Source organism: Dromiciops gliroides, chromosome 2 (genome assembly GCF_019393635.1).
Source record: "Dromiciops gliroides isolate mDroGli1 chromosome 2, mDroGli1.pri, whole genome shotgun sequence".
NCBI lineage: Eukaryota > Metazoa > Chordata > Mammalia > Microbiotheria > Microbiotheriidae > Dromiciops > Dromiciops gliroides.
In genome coordinates, this window is record NC_057862.1 from 149603077 (window position 1) to 149617549 (window position 14473).

Genomic DNA, 14473 nt, shown 5'->3' on the forward strand with positions numbered 1-14473 from the left:
TAAGGGGAGGTAGTTTGGGGTAAGCAAAGACAAGGTGGCCACCCTGGGAGGGTGGGAGCAGGGTGGTGGTGATGGTGGTATTTTATCACGGGCAAGAGACGGGGCATTATGAAGATGGCACCCCTCCTCTTGCAGACCATGAGGGAATCCTTACCTCTGTCCCAGCTCCCCCTTTACCAGGAAACAGTGCTCCTACCCAGTAGGATCTAGCCACGTGGAGACACGGCTTCCTGACCACCTCCACAGAGCTTCCCAACCCAGGACCCGCACTATGATTCAGGGAAAACCTTGTAGATGTCCCCACCCTGCCCACTCGTGCCTGGTTGTTTCTGTGAGGGAGGGGTCATGGGCCCTCTTCCTCTCTGAACTAAAGCGTACAACATTTTGCCTTTCATTGGCAGAGCTTCACTGTTCTCACTGCTCCCCTCTACACCCTCTCTTACCTCAGGCTCTCAGCAACATGTCCTTCCCAAAAAGGTACCATGCTGGGCCAAATGCCTGATCTGTGTCATCTCCCTTTGGACAAAGAAGACAGAAGCAGCCCAAAGTTCTGCCTATATAAGCGTCCAGTGAGGGGAGTTCTGGGAGAAAGAGGATTAGACTCCAAGACCTTTTCAGGGGCGAGGGGGTAGGACCGGAAGCCGAGGCTGGGCCCTAGGGGAAAGGCTGATGCTGGGCTTGGTTACTGACCTAGCACGTTCACATAGCTGTAAGGTGTCCACCCCGACGTATCTCTGTCAAGGGATTTGTTACTGAGCTGTTTGGAAAGCAGGAGACGGGGTTAACGACGAGTCACCCAGACCCCCACCCCTCCCCTCAAGGAGACCAAGTCCCTTGTTAGCCCTTTCCCTCCAACCCCAAACCCCAATGAAATTGGCTCTGCCCACCCAGGTTACTCCACGTTTGAAGATATGAAACAGCATCTGCTGCTGGTGTCGAGAGTGGGGGAATTCCGGCAGGGGGTCTGGGGGCATAAAGAGAGCCAGGTGTAATTGTGCTTGCCTGTTACACTCCCAAGTGCTACTGAGGAAGTGTGTTCAAAGATAACATATTTAGATGTATTCTAGGGAGTCTGAGTGGGCTGTTGGTGATGAGTCACTCTGACACAGTCTGTGCATCTTCTACTGAGAAATGACTAGGGGGACAGATTAGGGACATACACTTCTGTCTAGTTTAATTCTATGTCTCCTAGGAGGAAAGTCTCAATCCCATACTTGCCATTATCCCCTTCTCTGCTCTACTTGGCTATGATGAAGCCTCTGCTTTCAGCTACCACAGAGCCTGGGCTGCCCTCAAAGATGAGGGAAGGTCTGAAAGGCCACACTGGGAATAAAAGCAGAGAAGGGACTAATGGGAATGAGTGATTGGCAGAGGCTGCAGTGCTATGTGAGTTATTCTGATGCCCAGGAGCTTCCCTTTCAGATGATCCTGATGATAACAGATTGCCTTCATATAGTTAGCACTTTAAAGCTGACACCTGGTGTTCAGCCATTATCTCATTGGGCCTTCTCAACAACTGGGGGGGGGGGGCAGGCTTAGAGAACTTATGTGACCTGTCTAGGGTCACACAGCTGGTAAGATCTGAAGTGGGATTAGAGCCCAGTTCTTCCTGATTCCCAGTTCTCTAGCCATTACAACATACTGCCTCTTGTACATCCTGTTTTTGAGAATTTCAAAACATTTTGCAGACACAAGCATTCTCACTTGACAAGTGAGAAAATGGAGCCTCCATAAGTGGCTTGGAGGTAGGAACTCAACCTTCTACAATTGAGGTATAGGTGGAGTGGCACCATAGACACTGTGGGCCTGAGTGTCTGGAACATATTAATCTCTTTTCCCATGGAAGGATCACCTTAGAAAAGATAAGAAGATGGCATACAGGTGCGGGACTTTACCCTAAATGGTTTCTATTTTGACTTCCTATTGCGCTTGTATGTAGGCACATGTGTATAGGTGTGTACATGCATGTGTGCAGTTAGAAAAAAGGAAACATGTTGGAAGAGGAAGAGACCTGGGTGTGAGTCCTGCCTGCCTGCTTGTAGTTAAGTCATAGATACTTTGAACTCTCCCATTTTCAAAGGTCTAGCCACGACCCCATCTTCTCCAAGCAGTTTAGCCTTTGAGCTGGCAAGGGCATTAGAAGCCATTTCATTTCCTTCACATTGTTTGCCTCTAGGGTTGCCACCTGGCTGATCTTTTACCGATTTGACCTTCATTTTGCCATGTGATTATGTGGTATAGAGCTAGAAAGGCTTTGGGAAATCATCTAGTCCAAGACCTTCATTTTACAGATAAGGAAACTAAGGCACTAAAAGAGGAAGTGCCTTGCCCAAGGTGACGTGACTAGCATATATTAGAGCTAAGGTTTAAACCCAGGACCTCTGGCTCCAGAAACAGTCCTCTGTCTGTCCTGCTATCCATGTTCTTACAGAAGCCAGCTACGTATGAGGAGGGATCATAGGAACACAGGATTTAGAGACAGAGGGGGCCTTAGAATAGATCTGCAACCACTCTGAAGTAGAGTTAGTATGTAGGTTACACTGTTATCCAAACGATTTGGGATGGCATGTCAGTAGTCTTAGTGCCGGGCTGTATTATGGTCCAGTCTTTTTTTTTTTTCTTTTTTCATTTTGATCTGGTAGCCTGAGTTTCCTCTTCTGTAAATGGAGCTAAATAATATCTGTCATGTTTATTTCTGGGGGTGTTAGGACATTCTACTGTGATGAAAGAAGCACCAGCTTCATTTACCGATCCAGTACTATATAAATGCGAGGGATTGTTACCAGGAAAGGATATTTTTGTATGTCCCCAAAAAGTATATTGTGAAGGTGTGTATCTTGGGGGAGGGAAGGTGTAAGAGGTACATACCTGTAAGAGGTATGTATAAACGTGTGTATGTGGAAAAAGGCAATATGCATACAAGCATATATGCATATGTAAGGGCATCATGTTGAGAGACATACATGCAAGAGATGTGACATCTCTGTGGGTGTGTACAGAAGGTAGGTGTGCATGTGTGTGATTGGGTAAGGGTGTGTGTACAGAGGAAATCATTTCTAGCTGACACATCATGGTATTCATATCTGCCTGGGGGATGAAGAGCCAGGTAGAGAAAGATGAGATGATTGGTAAACTCTCCTCCCATAGGACTGGTTTAGGCCGGCCAAGGTCAGATGGCAGCCTTGGATGTAGGCAGAAGTACAACACCATTCTCTGTCATCGGAGTGACCAATGGAGAGGTGGCTGGTTCCATTGGGAGCTTTGTGGAATTGGTCATTTGGACTAGGATCCTGTCAATGCTAGCGTGAAGTTACAACATGTGCTAGTTACTTCTGCATGTTGTGGCAGTCCGAGACCTGGAGAAGCCTCAGAGATTTGCAGAAATAGCATGGTTTAATGGAAAGAACGTGATGCTATGAGTAAAAAGACCTGGGTTCTTGGCTTGGCCACTAATAGGCTATGTGACCTTAGACCCTATTCTTCCTCCCTAAATCTCAGTTTCCTCATCTGTAAAATGTAGATAAGAATCCTCCTCTTGCTGTGAGGATCTAAAGTGATAATGGATTTGAAAGCATTTTGAAAAATATAGAGGAGAATGCAATTATGAAGGATTATGTGACCATTGCAGATTACATATCATTAAGCCAGTTATTATCCTTTGTGTACAAACAAGGCATTCCATTAGAAGATAAACTTTGCTTTGTTTCTAGTAGTGGGGATGGATTTGCACTGAGCCATTCACACTCTTACCCTATCCTTTTGGCAACACAAACTGGGGTTGGGGAACAAAGTTTGAACCCTGCTTATTTGGAATTCATTATCATGGTGCTCCAACCAACCAAGCACACCAGCTATCTAACCTGTGACACATGGTTTCATGTAGATGCTTACATGTTGCCTATACTTTTTGCCTACATGTAGCCCAAAAGAGATGAGCAACTCTGGGGTGGATCTCCTTAAGCCAAAAAGGAATTTTCTAAAAGAAAAGAGGAGCTGGACTGGGGAAATTTCAGGGTGAGTGGAAATCTGATGACAGGTACCTTAGTGGAGCTGTTCCTGTCCAAATTACTGACTGTTTCGGAAGGTACCCCACATGCCAGAGCGTGGTAGCTGGGGTTGGAAAAGCACTGACCATGGCTGCTACTTTGAGACACATCTGGGAAGAGAACAAGGTGTCACACAAACACCCCCATCCCCCTGGCCCAGGGATACCCCACAGCACCAAAACATGGCTTGGGGAGGACCCAAGAGTGCCTCGTAAAGTCAGACAGCCCCCCGACATTTCTTCAGACTCTCCCTCTCCCTCCCAGAATGCCTCCTTTGGACACACGAACTGGACTGTCCACAGTGGCAGAAGATACCAAAATACCCTTCTTGGAGCCTGGTGCTGTGAAGGAATGATTATAATAAGCTGGCATGTTCTAATCTCAACAGAGCTCAGGAGGCTGCTTCAGAACCAAGCCCCTTCACCCCAAACCAAAGAGAATGTGGCACTAATAGCCAGTTACACATATCTGGGGGTGGGGTGGGGGGACCTTTGTCCCCAGGAGGAAGAGGGGACAGAGATAGGCACAAACCCTTCTCTGCCCATCACAAGTGTTCTCATGTTTTGAGAATTCCTCACCCCCTGCTTCTGGTGGGAAGTGGGAGAAACCATCACACCCCTTCAGAAAGAAGACAGCCCTTGGTTATCTAAAGGAACAGGAGCAGCAGCAGCAGCACAAAAAAAGCTACCACTTGGGTTTGGTTTTTTTCTAGGTCTGGAATTTCATCAGCATGAGGAACTTCCAGTAGAAGCACTCCATTTAAAGACCCTGTTATGGATCAGCCACGTATCTATATATTTTCCAGGATTATCTGGTGACCCTGAGGCCTTACGTGATTTGCCTGTGGTCAACACTACTAATATTTCAGGGAGAGGACTCAATCCCAGGTTTGCCTGAGTGCAAAACCAGCCCTTTGCCCACCATGCCATCTTGCCTCTAAGTGTACAATGTCAGATCATAAACCTCTCCCCCCAACCCATTTGCCTTCATATCCTGCTCTAGCTGATACCTGAAGGCACCAGTATTCACCAATAACTTGGTTATAGAGAGAAGGGAGGTCGGCCAGGAACTTTCTGGGGGATTCTCATGATAACTGCTGCAGGGTAGCTATTTGAAAGCAGCTCTGACAGAGAAGTCCACAGGGAGTTCCTGGGCATTTTGGGGAAACAAGTCCTGATTTATACAGCTTGAGTGTGAAGTAGTGACAGGTCTGTGGTGTCCTAGAGTCGAAAATGCTGAAGTGTGTTCTTGGCTCTGCTGACACCTCGTGGAGGTTTGCTTAAGGGAATTCAGAATTAAAAAGGAGTGGGGTGTGGAAGCAGGGGAAAGAGTGTTGGAGAGGCTATGGATATAATGAAAGAAGAGGGACAGGGACAAAGACTGCAGAAGTAAGGAGGGGAGGAGACAGGGTTGGAGGTGATAATAGAGGAGGAGGGATAGGTGAGACCTGTGGATATACCAAGGGAAGAGAGTCAAGATAGGATTTGGAGCAACACGAGGGACAGAATAGAGACACAAGGGGAAGAAGGCAGAGATAACAGTCTGGGGAAAATGAGAAAAGGGTAGAAGCAGGTTGGGACAATTTCTATATTAAATGAATCAAAGAAAAAAAAATGACATCAGCCAGCCTTTTTTTCTTTTTTTTTCAAGCTTGGGTGATCTTTGAAAGAAGTCAGGGCTGGCCAACTATCCATCTCTCCCACCTTAGTCACCCAGATCTTTTTCTAGTCTCCTAATTGTACTTGAGAGGATTCTACACTTTCCTGGCCAAATGTGTCCTACTCTCTCAAACTCCCCTTCCTATTCCCTGTTCGGTCTCTTCACCCCACCCCCAGCAATGAAGATAAAAGCACAAAGGTGATTGGGAAAATACAGATAATGGGAAGTAGCTGACTCCATGGAGGTGGTGACCCAGAATGAGGTCATCTCTCCCCATAATCAGTATTAAGCTCAGTTTCCTCTCAAGTGAATTCCCCCCCCCCCTTTTAATAATATGCTCACCATTCAGAGGAGCATTTATTCTGGGCACTTCAAATACCTTTCAGATAATGCTGAGACCCACCAAAGACATGAATGTACCAAAGACCACCCAAAAAAGTGTATGATGGGGAAGTGCTGGGGACACTGTCCTGTTTATCTTTTTCAGAGCTGTATGAGAACAGCAAGGGTGTTTTGTTGTGGGCTAGCCTCTGGGAGTGCTGATTGGCGAGCTTTCCACAAAAGGCTAGAGAACTAGAATTTTGATAATGATGGAGCCTGGGATTGGGTCATAAGGAGAGGATTATGGGTAGTAGGGCACTGTGAGTTGTTTGGGGGCAGTGAGAAGGGAAGGAGAATTCAGAACAGCCCCTTACTGACTTTCAAGGCTACAGACTCCAATACTCTTCTCCTCCTCCTCTCCCCTCCCCCATTGGAATGTCTGTCTCAACCCTTCCTCCTTCAGGAGCATAATCACAAGATTGTAGTTCTCAGGAGGAAAAGGATAACAGAATTGCAACTGCCTGAATCACCCTCCAGTCCTTTTATCCAGTATCTCTTCAGAGCCTTGGAGAGACCAGTGCCTTCTGAAGCCAACTCCCTCCTTATTTCAAAACCTGATCCTGGGAGCCCAAGAGTCTCTCTCACCCTTGAAAAACATACCCTCTTGGGAGGACTCTGCCAAGTGAAGTTTCACAGCTGGGCACCCTCTGTCGGGTTGTGTGGAGTGTGGAGGGTCTTGGGAAGGTCCTGCCTCTATCTGGCAGAGGGTCCATTGCCAACAGAGGCACCAGCCCCAGGTATTCCTTACCTGACAGGGAGTAATCAGTGCTGGTCATTCTCATGGCCGGTGTGTAGGAGACTCGGGGCATGTCATTGCCTTTCTCTTTCTGTTTCCGCCGGTGCCAAGCAAACAGGCTCAAAAGTGCTACGATGACTAGGAGTAGCAGGACGATGCCGATGACAGCGCCCACTGAGTGCCTCTCTGAGCCCAGTGCTGGGCTGATCTTGGTGTAGGGATTCAGCTCTTCCATCATGAGGGCAGCTGGGGAACAAGGTGTGTGGAGATGAAGCATAAGCCTTCGGGGGAAGATTGCTGCCCTGGCCCTCTCTCTGGCTTCCCAAACCTGATTTTTCTTTTTCACACCACCTATCATTTAATCATTAAAATCACCCCCCCTCCCCCTTTTTAACATCATTAGCCAAATTCTGTATCTGGAGGCAAGAGATAAGGAATCCTATCTTGGCTATGCCTCAAACGACCCTAGATGGGTCATTTTATTTCCCTAGACCTCAGTTTCCTTATCTGTAAAAAAAGGGGATTGATACCACTTATCCTTCCTACATCTCTGGGGTATTTTGAGGATCAAATGAGTCATACGTGAAAGTCATTTGAAAAGTATTAAGAATGAAAAGAATTGGGGCAGCTAGGTGGCGCGGTGGATAGAGCTCCAGCCCTGGATTCAGGAGGACCTGAGTTCAAATCCAGCCTCAGACACTTGACACTAGCTGTGTGACCCTGGGCAAGTCACTTAACCCTCATTGCCCCATCAAAAAAACAAACAAAAAAAAAAAGAATTAAAAGAATTAAGAAAGGTAAAGAGTTATTCATCACAGCCTTGGAAAGAATACAGTCAGCTCTTTTTTATTTGTTTGTGGATTATTCACTCTGGCTTTTCTGTGGCAAATATTTCATCCCAGATTAGCTTCTGAGACTCCTGCTGATGGTTACCCAAACAGGACGGGGAAGGTAAATCAGGCAATTAAAAAAAAGATCCTTATATCCCCCAACCCAAACAGAAATTCTTCAACTCCCTTTTGTTAGCATGGAGAGTAGAGTGTAAAGAAGAGTTCAGTTCAGCCCCCAAAGTATGACTCTGGTGTATAATTTGCCCTAGAGGATCAAGGGATAAGGTTATGTGATACTGTTTTCTCTGTGGGTCTCCTTGTGTATTGCCGCCTATTTGCTCCCATATGGCACTAATGTGACTGCCTCTTATCACCTAACTGAATACTAATAAAGTCTTGTAACAGAATCAGGGATGGTGGACTCTCAGTCATTTCAAGTTAGAAGTTTCTCAACACTGTTAGCTGTGACACTCCTTGACCCACCTTTTGTCTTGGACAACCCCACCCCCCACCCCAACCAAATCCAAGACCTCTCTTCCCTTCCCCACTTCCTATCATTTCTGGGATCTTCTCTCTGTCCTCCCACCCAAACGACGACAGTCTTCCAGCAATCTAGCACCTGTTCCCTGCCCTCCCTCTCCATGCCTTATGTTGTTGGGAGCATGTAATCTGGTTTACCTTGGTCACACCTGATGCCTTTGAAGCCCTGGCTGCAATAGCAGGTACCAGTGACATGGTCACAGGTGGCATTGTTCATACACTCACACAGCTGCTGACACCCATAGCCAAAGGTTCCTGGGGAACACTCTACAGCACAGACAGAATTGATAAGACAGATACACCCCTCCTGCCCCCCCCCACCTCCACCCTGGCACATTCAGAGGAGCAGAGCCTGGCAAGGACAGAAGTTGGGGACTGGGGATGCAAGATCAGGGCAGTGTGGTACAGTGGGCAAAGCACTAGTTAGGGAGGACACAGCTTCGGATCTCACTTATAACCTGTGTGATTTGGGGCAAGTTAAGTGACTCTCTGGGCCTCGGTTTCCTTATTTGTAAAATGTAGGGGGCAGGGGGTTGGACCAGGGGACCTTAGAGATCCATTTCAGCTCCAGATCTCTGATCCTCTGACCTCAGAGATGCCTCAATCGCAAATTCTTCATGAGTCTTTCTACAGTTAATCACATCTCTCTCTCTCTCCTCTGGACTGGATTCTACCTTATGATCCCCAGGGAAGGAGTCCAAGCATGCCATTAAGTGGGCCTTCATCTGTGAAGCTAACAGATAAAGAAGTAAAGCTCTGAGGGGCTTGTAAAGTGGACAGTTTGGGGCTGGTGGTGAGAATGATACTGTCCTAGGGGCACAGTTATCCTGCCTCTGTAATGTGATGCCCATCTACTTTGTATAACAATGTTGGACCGAATTAAGATTCTTGGTGACTAAGATGCTTATCTGTTCAAACCTGGTTCTGCTATCAGGTTCCAAGCTGAGGAAACTGGCCTGGGAAGGCATGCCCTGAACTTTGCAGGTCCACCACCCTAGGCAAAGTCTTGTAGTACTCAGTTTTCTCCACCCCATCCCTTCAATAGCACCGGAATGCCAGCCAGATTCTGCCTCATAGCTATACCAGCAAAGGGCATTGGGATATTGTATACAGAAAGCATGTAATTTTCTGGACCCCATGTGTGCAGCAATTTCAGCCGATGACCCTCCTCCACCTATCAGTGTGGACGGACACAGAGCTCTGCTTCCCCTCCTCACAAAGCAGATTATCCTGTTAAGAGTTGGAATACTCTGAAGAAAGAGGAGGTGAAGGGGAATGTATAAGAGCCTCCAACTATTGACCTCTACCTGAATGATAAGAACACCTGTTGGCGGATGCCTATATCTCATCTACCTTGCAGTGGCGGGCCCAGAAATAGGCCCTAATCCTGAGGACTGATAGGAGGGAGGGGACATTGAGCTCAGATGACAAGCTCCAGGGGAGGGGGGTGGGGCAGGGAACTCAAGGCCAGGATACAACTCAACATCTCCCTATTCTTGGAAGGGCCTGGTTGAAGCATGGTTCTACAGATCCTGGGGTTCAACAACCATGGGAAGAGATCAATTAAGGACCCAGATCACTACTTGCAGCAGGGTGGTGATGGGTGGGGAGTGCATCAGAAATGGAGCAAAGCCCAGACAGGGTGGGGACCTGAGGGGCCCAGCCCTCCCTCCTCCAGGATGGTTCCCAAGGGCTCAGACAGCTTACTCTGTTCACAGTGCCGCCCGGTAAAGCCAGTCCGGCAGGAGCACTTGCCACTGATGTGGTCGCAGTCGGCGCCATTCTGGCACTGGCACACACGCCCACAGTCCTTCCCATAAAATGCCGTGGGGCAGCCTGGGAAAACACCACCCAACCCCAACAGTTACCCCTAGCCTTGGTACTGCCTCTCCCAGGGGTCAGGTGTAACGATTGGAATGACGCCACCTGCTGGATACTTACTGTAGAAGAGTTCTGCCCATGAAGCAAAGGTCTTTGAGGGCAAGACCAGGCTTCAGGAAGTGACGCGGACTAGTGGGAGGAGGAAGGAAGAGACGGGCGCTCGGTCTCGCTCTCTTTCCGGGGGACGCTGGCGGAGAAGGGAGCTAGAAATGTGCTCTCCCTTTAATAGATAGGAATCTAGGCCTTTCTCTCTCTTTACCAAATTCTTATTCTCCTTAATAAATGCTTAAAAGTCTAACTCTTGCTAAAGCTTATAATTTATTGGCGACCACTCATTAGATATTTTAGACAGACTAGCTAGAATTTTAGCCTTAACACAGGGTATAGAGAAATCTGTCAGATCTCCTACTGATTCCATCAATAGGAATAATACTGACTTCTATTATTATAGCACAGATTACAGAGCCCTTTCACACATGTCATAGGAATGAGGGGACCAAGGGAAGAAAAACACTGGATTTTGAATCCGAGGAAGTCAGTTTAAATTGCTTACTGCCTATGTGCCCTTAGCAAGTGCCTTACCTCTCTGGGCCCCAGGTGAAATGTGGGCCATCTGTGAAATGAGAGGCTTGAACTAGATGAAAGTCCCTGCAGATCTCAATCTCTGACCTTCTCTATAACTTGCTCCCAGTCACATGGCTAGTAATCTAAGCCTTTCCTAGTAGGGATGTGGTGGGGAGGGGAAGAGAAAAAGGGCTGACTTGAGTTGGTTCCCTTAGCTGAGTCTTGTCTGGGTTCTGGGCCTCAGTTTCCTTGGTGTGAAATAAGGGGGCTGGACTAGACTGTCTCTAAGGTCCCTCCGGCTCTGACATGTTATAGTTGCCCCAGCTTCACTGTTCTCCATCTACACCTGTCTGTGTGCTTTTGAGTGAAGAACTCTGGCTAGAAACCCATCTTGCCAGTTACGCTGCAATAGCTAGCATCATGTTGGGCTCTAGCTTCTATCTCCCTCCCATGGGAGATCAGGCTGGATTTTTGTTTCTCTCCATCAGCACCCAGTGTTCTGGTGTGGGGAGATGGATTTCCTGAGCTATTGCTGGAAAAGCCAGAGCAGATGAATGAATCTGCAGGGACTTAGTGAGCTATGGAAGGGAAGGGGGAGGAGGGAAGCCAATGACCTTGGAGTGACTTTGGGGACTCAGGATGGCAAGGGCTAACTCTCCTCCCTGAAAGTGCTTCCCCTACCTGGGCCCTCCCAAACCCAGCTGAGTTCTCCTTCTCCCTGCCCCATCTTTCTCCATTCTCTCAGGCTTCTTGTTCTCTCCACCCTCCCAGCTGGTGCAGGGAGACACCCTGCTCTGTCCAGCAGAGTGCAGCATGTGATTCCAAGAGGGAGGCCAGGGCTTACGCTGTGTGCAAAAGAGCCCTGTCCAGCCTGGGGCACATCGACAGGCTCCATCATCAGCACTGCATCCGGCCCCATTGTGACAGTTGCAGGTGTGGAAACAGGCAGGGCCCCAGAATCCTGGTGGGCAGGCTGTGGAAAAGGTACGGGAGGGAGAAGATGAGAATGTAAGAAAGAGCGTGAGGGTGGGGGAGATCTCATCAGACACAAGGACATAATGGACTAGCCTCCATATTCTCACATCTTCACTTCTTCCATAGCATGCCCAATCCCAAAACAGGGAAACTAATCTGTACCCAGAATACCCTCCCCTCGCCCTTCTGCCAAGCCACAAGTCATCTCTTTTAAATCCTAGCTTGAAAACTCTCCTCCCAGAAAGCTTCCAAGATGAATGCCATCCCATTTTGCATGTACTCTGTTCCTTATCTCTTGATTGCTTATGAAGTCATTGGGCACTCTGCCTCTGTACAAACACACTCCCCTTCCTGGGATGTTCTATAAAGAGAGTATGTGCTCTTCTGTATGTTTAAGCACCGACTTCCCCCTCACCCCCGTCCTGTTAGGGAGCTTCCTTCATGCAAGGACTTTGTCTCCCCATCAGAGTGGGTCTTCTTGAAGATGGAGCCTAGCCCTTCTGTTCTAACAATGGCCTAGCTGGGGGTGGGGAGGGGAGGCTTTTCATATAGGAGATCTGGGTTCAAATCCTGGTTCACTCTCCTTGTGACCTTGTACACATCATTGGCCTCACTTTTCTCATTTGTAAAATGAAGTGGGATAGATAAGATGATGTACTAGGTCCCTCCCTGTTCCATATTCTGTGATTCTAATAACAGAAGGGTCATTCTGATGGAGAAACCCCTCATCCCAGAGGAAGCCCTTCCACTTCCCCTCTGGTTTGTCTGTATGTCCTGCTACCAGGACCCTGTTTCCAGCTCCAAACTCAAGGGATACTGGATGCAACAGGCGGTGATGGGTTTGTATTCATTAGATAAACCTACAAAAGAGGATTCCTCCACCAGGCAAAACGAATGTCTCCAAATGGACATTTGGGGCCATGGTGGGAAGGTAGACCTTTGGGGGTGGAGGGGCAACGGATTGAGGCTTATTGGGTGGGTCCCAATATCTCATTGCTAAATGGGGAACAGAACACAGGCATGCTTACCTTGTGTGCAGTCCTTGCCAATCCAGCCGGGGAAGCACTGGCAGGAGCCATCGATGGGACTGCAAGTTCCGTTGTTGGAACACGAACAATGCTGAGCACAGTCCTTCCCAAATCTTCCTCCGGCACACACTGCAGAGGCACACAGAATCTATGACTGGCCTCTACTCCCAGCCAAGGCTCCAAAGCCTCCACAGATCCAGCCTCCCATGATGACCAAAACATAAACACAACCTTTCCTTCCTCCCTCACACACACACACACACACACACACACACACACACACACACACACACACACACACACACACACACACCCTGTCCCTTCTCGAGGATCTTGTTGGGAGCAAAGAAACATTTTTCCTCACCACCATCACAGCCACCTCCCTCCCCATCATCACCATCTCTTTCACTGCCGTGTTCATCAGTATCAGCAATACTGTCGCACCCAGCCATCACTATTCTTCACAGCCATAGAAATCACCACTGGTAAATTCATCATAAGCAATCAATCAATTAATCAATGAATGAGCATTTATTAAGCACCTACTACATTTCAGACACTGTGTTGGTGATACGAAAGCAAGAATGAAACAGTCTCTGCCTTCAAAGAACTTAGGATCTATCAGGGAAATAACCATTTATCTAAATAAATATATGGAAAATAGGTATAAGATAAATAGGTAAATTTTTGACACACAGTCAACAAATTGTGTAGGTGAGGGTAAGAGAGTGAGGAATCTGGGTGTTCTTTGCCCAGGATAAATCAAATGTGGAGGGCTCAGGGTTAAGCTAATGAATGTCCCTTGAATTGCTAGCCCTGTCTACCTTGTCTCTGCCTACCCAAAGATGGGAGGAGGGGACTTAGTATAATAGAGCCAGCTCAAGACTTGGAATTGGAAGACCTGAGTCAAGTCCTGACCCATCCACTTAATCCCTATATAACCTTGAAGTCACATGGGACAAGTCCCTTTCACCTTAGTTTCTTCATGAATAAAATGAGAGGGTCTGACTAGATGATCTGAAAGGTCCTTCCAGTTCTAAATCTGATGAATATCTATCATTGGCTGGCACAAGGATGGGGCAGCAGGGATTGGGCTGAGCAGAAGGTACAATCACAGAAAGACAGACAAATCTATAGGGAGACCTGTCTCTGGCTCCCAACCTCCTCCCTACCCCAACCCTCACTGGATTAGATTGTTAGCTCCTTCAGGGCACAGACTGGTTTGTTTTTTTTTATAGGGCTATGGGGGTTAAGTGACTTGCCCAGCGTCACACAGCTAGTAAGTGTCAAGTGTCTGAGGCTGAATTTGAACTCAGGTACTCCTGAATCCAAGGCCAGTGCTTTATCCACTGCACCACCTAGCTGCCCTGGCACAGACTGTTTTTTGTCTCTTTTTTTATCCCCATTGCTTAGCATAGTGCTTGGCACATAGAAGGCACTTAATAGATGTTTAGTTACTGATTGGATTCCCAGTGCCTAGTGGGGAAGAACGAATCCAGAGTTTTTGAACACACTGGCCACTATTCAGCTTCAGATTGAGGAGGCAACTTTCCCACCATCCCAGCTGCGTCCTGCCTTAGAGTTAGTAATTTTCCATACCCGCTTCCTATTTCAGTAACCTCCCTCTCTCCTCCCTTCCTTTCTACCGCCCCTTGGGGCTGCCTATCATGTCCCTGGTGATTCATTGATCTGCTCTGGCCTTTACACACATAGCTCAGGAAACCTGGCTTCCAGCCTCGGGGCAGATGGAGTCCCTCTGACTGTGGGTACTGCTAGAAAGAAACAAAACCCCAGCCTGACCTCCCCCGGGAGGGCAACAGAGGTTAGATGTCA

The 14473-nt window shown here is 47.8% G+C and overlaps 1 protein-coding gene across 10 annotated transcripts in view; it reads right to left on the minus strand.

The window, feature by feature from the left end:
• MEGF11 (multiple EGF like domains 11) overlaps positions 1-14473 on the minus strand; it is a 466023-nt gene that overhangs the window by 11664 nt on the left and 439886 nt on the right. For 7 of the 10 annotated variants that reach the window (XR_006354901.1, XM_043986259.1, XM_043986262.1 and 4 more), the window contains 7 exons: positions 12641-12769; positions 11482-11610; positions 9900-10028; positions 8331-8459; positions 6835-7068; positions 4041-4156; positions 691-757 (listed from right to left, as the gene is read on the minus strand). Coding sequence is in view for 8 of the 10 variants with exons in the window: in XM_043986259.1 (XP_043842194.1) it covers positions 691-757; positions 4041-4156; positions 6835-7068; positions 8331-8459; positions 9900-10028; positions 11482-11610; positions 12641-12769 (933 nt within the window). In the remaining 2 variants the exon portion in view is untranslated. The remainder of the gene's footprint in view (positions 1-690; positions 758-4040; positions 4157-6834; positions 7069-8330; positions 8460-9899; positions 10029-11481; positions 11611-12640; positions 12770-14473) is intronic. The other 3 variants (XR_006354902.1, XM_043986263.1, XM_043986264.1) reach the window with 3 other exon arrangements.